At 58.8% G+C, this 7295-nt stretch overlaps 1 protein-coding gene across 1 annotated transcript in view; it reads right to left on the bottom strand.

The window, feature by feature from the left end:
- PLEKHG4B (pleckstrin homology and RhoGEF domain containing G4B) overlaps positions 1 to 7295 on the bottom strand; it is a 97865-nt gene that overhangs the window by 38961 nt on the left and 51609 nt on the right. Inside the window, 4 exon segments of the mRNA XM_037735548.1 lie at positions 1383 to 1476; positions 2712 to 2835; positions 2953 to 3150; positions 5798 to 6995. Of these exon segments, the coding sequence (XP_037591476.1) occupies positions 1383 to 1476; positions 2712 to 2835; positions 2953 to 3150; positions 5798 to 6995 (1614 nt within the window).

Below are 7295 nucleotides of genomic sequence, written 5' to 3'. Positions count from 1 at the left end.
AGGAGGGAGGACTGCAGGGTGGGGGGAGAGGAAGGAGGACTGCAGGGGAAAGATGAGGGAGAACTTTATGGTGGTGAAGAGCAGGGAGGGCCACAGCGGGGACAGGAGGGAGGACCATGGGGGGAGGAGAGAGGCTGGCAGGGGTGAAGAGGAGGGAGGACCATGGGAAGGAAGAGAAGGGAGGGCTGCAGAATAGGGAAGGGAAGGGAGGACCCCACGGCAGGGTGAGCTCTGCCAGCGCCGTCCCTGACCTCTTTTCTGGCACAACTTGGCACCTGGTGTTCCTAAACTAGAGTTTCCTCAGTGAGTACAGGAGCCTCTGCCTGCATCTTCAGCAGGGACAGCAAGGGCAAAACAGGTTTAGCTTCGTGGAGGGCAGGTGGGGCATGGGAGAGGGCACCCCAGGCTCCCCATCCCCCCGTCTCTCCCTGTCCCTTGTCTCTTGCTGTCCCCATCTCTCCCGTCCCCCGTCTCTCCCCGTCCCCGTCTCTCCCCGTCTCTCCCCGTCTCTCTCTGTCTCCATCTCTCCCCGTCCCCCGTCTCTCCCTGTCCCTGGACTCTCGCTGTCCCTGGGTTCCCCTCTGCCCCTGCCCAGGCAGCAGCACCCTCCCATCCCTAGAGCGCCCCATCTCCCCTGGATGTTGCTTGGGGTTCAGGATGCAGGGCCTCTGAGCCAGGTGCAGTAGCTCACGCCTGTGATCCCAGCACTCTGGGAGGCTGAGGCAGATGGACGGTTCCAGTCCAGGAGTTTGAGACCAGCCTGGACAACATGGCAAAACCCCATCTCTAGTAAACATGCAAGAAATTAGCCGGGTATGGTGGCACGTGCCTGCAGTCCTAGCTGAGGGAGGCTGAGGCAGGAGGATCTCCTGAGCCTTGGAGCTCGAGGCTGCAGGGTCCTGCGGTGATGGCACTGACCCTGTCCGGGGCTGCCAGGTTCATCCCTGCCCTGGTTCATCCTTGCAGTGAGCCGTGACTGCCCCTTCCTGCCTCCATCCTTTGTCTGAAGGACAATGCCGTGCCCTCATCCCGATGGAGGGGCACAGACAGTGCTGTGCTGCCCTGCTGGGACAGATGCCCACCACCTGGGCCTGGCAGGCTTTGCTTTTTAGGTTTGCAGTTGCCCCGAGCATGGAGCTTCTTCAAGGTCCCACTGGACAGGCCACGCCCACCTTCCTCAGTGTCTGTGCCCAGCCCCGGAGAGCAAGAGCCGGGCTCACTGGGAAGACCCTGGGCAGGAGGGGGCTCCGCACAGGGTCCGCCGTCTCAAATCCTCACGCCGAACCTGTGAACCGGCTACTCCAGAACCACGACGGGTGGCCCCAGCAGCACAATGCTCTGAGATGCCCACACACCCGAGGGACGTGACAACCCTGGCGTACCTGCAGTCCCGTGAGGGCCTGGGAGACGGCGGGGGAGGCCGGACTCCTGCGGGTGTCCACCAAGACAAGCAGCCCCAGGTCCCGGACCTCCTTCCTGGGGAGGGAAACAGCCGGTCTTAACCACTGCACACGAAATCTCTTACAAACACGAGACCCTCCACCTCTGAGACTGGTGGTTACTGGTTTCCTTTCAGCTCTAGAAGTTAGTGGTTCTCTATACACGTCCACCTTCTACCTCCCACAGGGGCAGGCCCGTCGGCTGGAGGCACTGCCGTTGCTCCGCTCGTGGACCCTGCGATGATGCCCGACGGCGTCTCCGGGTGCGCAGGGCTGCGGCTACCCTCCCCGAGACGGACGAAACAGGCCCCGCGCCATCAAGGGGGCAAGGACTTCAGGGCCTGCTTGCACTCATTTGTCTGGGCATTCACATGGCTCAGAAGGTGACTGGGAGTGTGGACGCCCGTTCTCCGGACAGAGGCTTGCGCTGTCATCAGGGCTCTGACTCACCCAGAGCCAAGCCGAGACAGAGCATCCTTCAAAACGACAAATACCATCACGTGGTTTTAAAGACTCCAGTGTAAAAGCTTTGTCTCTGTGATTGTGACTGGAAACTCTGCTTCAAAATTTCAATAGGAAAAAACAATAGGTTGGGTGAGTCGGTATGTTCCTTTTTTGAAAATTTTAGTGTTTAGCTGGCTGAAGGCAGTGAGTCACCTCCTTCGATTGTTCACAGTTACCCTTGCTCTGCCTTTCCCCTACTCACGACTGCACTCAACTAGCGTTAAAAAATATACAGCCGGGCGCTGAGGCTACCTGGGAGGCTGAGGGGGAGGGGGTCGCTTTAGCCCAGGAAGCTGAGGCTGCAGTGAGCTGGGATGGCACCACTGCGCTGCCTCGCCGACAGAGCAAGACCCATCTCAAAAAAAATGTGCGTGTTCTTTGACAAACTCCTTCAGCTCTAACTCCAGGATTCATGAACATTCTAAGTTGTGTGTCTGGACACTGATCTTACAGAGTTCACGTGAGCCAGGGACACAGGAGAGCCCTGATCAGAGCACGTCACTCGGTGGCCGAGTCCTGGCCAGCAGCGTGAGTGTGCCCCGTCGGCCCCGCAGCCGGGCGCGTTCAGTTCTGGGCGTCACTGGGATGGACGTGTGCTGAAGACGATAAACGGTGTGTGGAAATCAAGGCTGGAGGCGCGTGGGTGCCGGCTGCTCCAGAAGGGTGAGGTTAGGAGAGGCAGGGTCTGGCCGTGGAAGCTGGCACCCTCCCCCGTTCCCCCCACTTTGCCACACACATGCAGCTGGGGTCCCCTGGGTCCCGGCCCACCTGGGGATGCTATGGAGGTACAGCAGCAGGCGGGTCAGCTCAGTGCAGGACGCGTGCTCCCCGGTCCAGAGCAGGCCCCCGGTGCTGACCTGCACCACCGCTCTGCCCTGACGGTCTCGGGTCCCTGTGGAGACAGAGGTGAGGCAGCTGCCCAGGGGCTTCACTCTGGGAGGTGGCGAGCTGGGTCTGTGCTGGCTTGAGTGTGAGATCCGCCCGGACAGAGTGCCTGGTGCGTGCTCACCTGGGAGGATGATGACCCCAGACTGCAACAGCTCCTGGCTGACGTCCAGCACCTGCCTGGGGAGGTCCCCCGCGCCGGGCGGCCACCCTTCTTGCTCAGGGTGCGGCTGCTGGGCAAGCACATCGGAAAGCCTGCAGGGCTTCTGGCAATGGAGGCTGCCGCCGTTGGCACTCACACAGGCTGAGGGCTCAAGAACGTCTGGACGAAGGAAACAGACCCCATCAAAGATGAAGGTTTTCCTGCGCTTTGAAAGCAGCTGCTCACCTTGCTACGAACCACGGGATGAAAACATGCATGAAAATAGGGGATTCAGTGCTGGTGGGAGGTGGTGTGTCACAGTGCCCAGGGCACATGGCGCCATCACGGAGACAGTCTCCCGTGGGAAGTGAAGGCGTGTCCCAGTGCCCAGGGCACGCGACACCATCACGGAGACAGTCTCCCGTGGGAAGTGAAGGCGTGTCCCAGTGCCCAGGGCACATGGCGCCATCATGGAGACGGTCTCCGGCTCAGACATGCTCACGACCTGCAGACACCTCAGCAAGGGCAGATGGTCTCATCCCAGCTCATTTGCTCAAAGTGTGGCGTGCATGACTGCATGTGGTGTGCGACTGTGTGTGCATGTGCCTGGTATGTGGAACTCTGGAGTGTGTGACCATGTGACTGTGTGGTGATTGTGTGAGGCACGGGACGGTGTGGTGTGTGATTGCATATGTGTGGAACTGGAGTGCGTAATTGTGTGATGCATGTGACTGTGTAAGATGTGCGGTTGTGCATGTGTAACTCGAGTGTGTAACCATGTGAGGCAGGTGGCTGTGTGTGGTGTGTGATTGCGTGTGTGTGTAACTCTGGAGTATGTGATTGTGTGAGACGTGACTGGTGTGCAGTTGTATGTGCGTCTGTATAACTGCAGTGTGTGACAGACGTGACTGTGTGCTTGTGCAACTCGTGACTGTGTGAGGCATGTGACTGCGTGTGTGCGTGTTAATGAGTGTGTGAGGCATGTAACTGGTGTGTGATTATGTGTAAATGTGGAATGTGATTGTGTGAGGCATGTGCCTTTGTGTGGTGTGTGACTGCGTGTATGAAACCGGAGCGTGTGATCATGTGAGGCATGTGCCTGTATGTGGTGTGTGACTGTGTAACTGCAGTGTGTAATTGTGAGGCAGGCGACTGTGTGTAGTGTGATTATGTGTGTATAACGAATGTGTGTGAGGCAGGCAACTGTGTGGTGTGTGATTATGTGTAAATGTGGAACGTGATTGGGTGAGGCATGTGCCTTTGTGTGGTGTGTGACTGCGTGTATGAAACCGGAGCGTGTGATCATGTGAGGCATGTGACTGTATGTGGTGTGTGACTGTGTAACTGCAGTGTGTAATTGTGAGGCAGGCGACTGTGTGTAGTGTGATTGTGTGTGTATAACGAATGTGTGAGGCAGGCAACTGTGTGGTGTGTGTGCATGTGTAACTGGAGCATGTGATTGTGTGAGGGAGGAGACTGGTATGCACGTGTGTGTATAACGTGTGATTGTGAGGCATGCGACTGCATGTGGTGTGTGATTGTGGGTGTGTAACTGCAGCATGCGATCGTGTGAGGCAGGAGACTGCTGTGTGATTGCGTGTGTGTAACGAGTGTGTGTGATCGTGTGAGGCAGGTGACTGTGTGTGGCTGTGTATTCTGTGTTACCCCAGCGAGTACTTTTGCTACAAAGCTCTTTCCGCAGCAAGTTCCATGCGTGCTGCAGTCTCGGGGCCTGCCCGGAGCTCCAGGCACCGCAGCCTGACTTTGAAGGTGCAAGGCCCCTGTGGAGGAGTCTGGAACGGGCCGGACCACAGTTCTGTCTCCAAGGGCCCTTGGTGCCATTGCCTCGAAGCTCCTGGTCAGGCCTGGCGGGGAGGATGGGCGGGAGGGGGGGCAGGTGTGGCCCAAGGAGAGGAGGGCTCAGCCCCTCACCTCACGGGCTTAGGGGGCCTGCTCTCTGCAGCCTGCGCCAGCATTTCACATTTTCCCCTTCTTTCCAAAGTCACTGGCTGTGTTACTCACAGGATATATCTTTACTCAAATATATATATTTGAAATATTTAAAATATTTGAAATATTTAAAAATACACTGTCATTCTTTTTTTACTTTATGCCCTGAGAACAGTCTTCTAAATAGTCACATTTTTGCCAGGCGCGGTGGCTCACGCCTGTAATCCCAGCACTTTGGGAGGATGAGGTGGGTGGATGACGAGGTCAGGAGATCGAGACCATCCTGGCCAACATGGAGAAACCCCATCGCTACTAAAAGATTAGCTGGGCGTGGTGGTCCATGCCTATAATCCCAGCTACTCAGGAGGCTGAGGCAGGAGAATCTCTTGAGCCAGGGAGCTGGAGGTTGCAGTGAGCCGAGATTGCATCAGTGAACTCCAGCCTGGCAACAGAGTGAGACTCCGTCTCAAAAATAACGATAATAATAATCATAAATAAAAAGAGTCACATTTTCTCTCCTAACCCTCAGAAACTGTGAACATGGCCTCCAGCTGGAAACTGAGTCTAAGGGTCTGGATGTGAGGTTGTCCTGGGTTTAGAGGTCCCTGAATCCAGTGATGGGTGCCCTTCCAAGAGAAAGGGGGGGATTCAAGTCACAGAGGTGCTGGGGAGGAGGCCACTGAGGACGGTCAGAGTGCTGCAGCCACAGCCCAGCTCAGGGTGTGCAGGGGTGGGAGGGGGACAGTGGGAGGAGGTTATGGGGTGAGCAGGGGTGGGAGGGGGACAGTGGGGGGAGGTTATGGGGTGTGCAGGGGTGGGAAGAGGTTATGGTGGTGTGCAGTGGAGGGGTGCCGGGTAGGGGTTGGGGAGCATTTACCTTCCTCTTTGGTGCAGCCAGGACCCTCTCCTGGGATACAGTTTGGGGTCCCCACAGCTTGTCCTCCAAGGTGGCCCCCAGGCCTGGTCCTGGCTGAGTGGTGTGAGGTGTGGCAGGCTGTAGGCTGGGCCCCCCCAGAGCTTCTGGGTATCCTCTCCTGGGACCAAGACCTCCTGGGGAGGGTCTGCCCCGAGACTCCTAATCCTGCCCGGCTGGGTGTGCGCCTCTCCTTCTCTAGACTTGGGGTCTGCTGGGCATCTCCCCAGGGGCCAGGGGTTTCTTCCTGGGTCCCACTGGCCGCTGCCCCAGCCTCCAGGTCCCTGCTGGCTCCAGTCAGGGAGCTGCGGCCCGAGTCCCCGAGGGTCTCCTCAGAGCTGCCCAGGGGCATGGGGTTCCGCAGCGCCTCCATGTATGACTCCCTGAACCAGCGTCGGGACTGCAGGCAAGTGGGGTCCCCGGGCGGCCGCCTCCTGCTGCTCGGGCTGCCCAGGTCTGTGTGGAAGGTGAGGGCCCTGGGGCCGTCCTCCTGGTCCAGGGGGTCAGGTCTCTTTCCCGGCCCCCCACAGTTCTCAGGGGGCATCCGTGGGCCCCACTCTGAGGGGCTGACCTTGACGAAGTCCCTGTCTGAGCTTCTAGACGGCATCCTGGGGCTTTCCAGCTCCGCTCTTTCTGGGTAAGGAAGGTGCCTGTGCTGGTCACCACCCATATGCCGATGGCAGTAGTAGGGGGTCAGGGTGTCGGGGGAAGGGGTGCTTCCCTGGAAACGGGGGCTTGCCATGGCTTGGCTGGGCACTGAGGCCTCTGAGGGGCTGCTGGGCAGGATGGTTCCAGGGCTGGGGACCAAGACAGGGTCAGTGACGTCACTCCAGGGGGCTCGGTGGACGGCCAAGCCCGAGGTCAGCAAGCAGGTTTGCAGGGGGACGCGGCTCTGCTTGCGGTTCACCCACTCCAGGAACGCCCCTGTGAAGATGCAGCCATACATGGCCTCAGGGATGGTGACTGCTTCTGTGCCGCTTCCCAGCCGGGAGAGGCATTTTAAGACCAGTCTAGCTGACTGCTTCCCCGCCGACGTGACCTGCAGGTAGAACTCCCCGGGCTGGAGCGTGACTCTGTGCAGGGACGCCAGCTGCACCACCACCTTCTCCTGGACGCACAGCGGCCAGCCTGGGTGCAGGAAGACCAGGCCCCTGTACCTGGCCTGAGACGAGAGAGGAAGGAGGTTAGTGGCGGGCACGGCCGTGGCCTGAGCCACTCAGTGCTCTGGGTCCCCACCCCTCGGGGGAAGGCCAGTGACTGAGCTCTCACAAGGAAGGGGTCTCACGGGGGCTGCGGTGCCCCGTCCCTTGGAACATAAAACAGGTCATCCGGACTAGAAAATGTGGGTTTCTCCCTTTGGTTCAGCGGTCAGTCAAAAAAGCAATTGTATAGGTCTTCCCATAGAATTGGGAGTAGGTGGGCAGGGCAGGGAGAGGGGGCCGCCTGAGGGCACCAGCATAGC

The sequence above is a fragment of the Cebus imitator genome, unplaced genomic scaffold (assembly GCF_001604975.1).
Source record: "Cebus imitator isolate Cc_AM_T3 unplaced genomic scaffold, Cebus_imitator-1.0 Scaffold835, whole genome shotgun sequence".
In the NCBI taxonomy this organism is placed as follows: Eukaryota; Metazoa; Chordata; class Mammalia; order Primates; family Cebidae; genus Cebus; species Cebus imitator.
The sequence above is the reverse complement of the archived record's forward strand: the minus strand, read 5'-3'. Positions and strand labels throughout refer to the sequence as shown.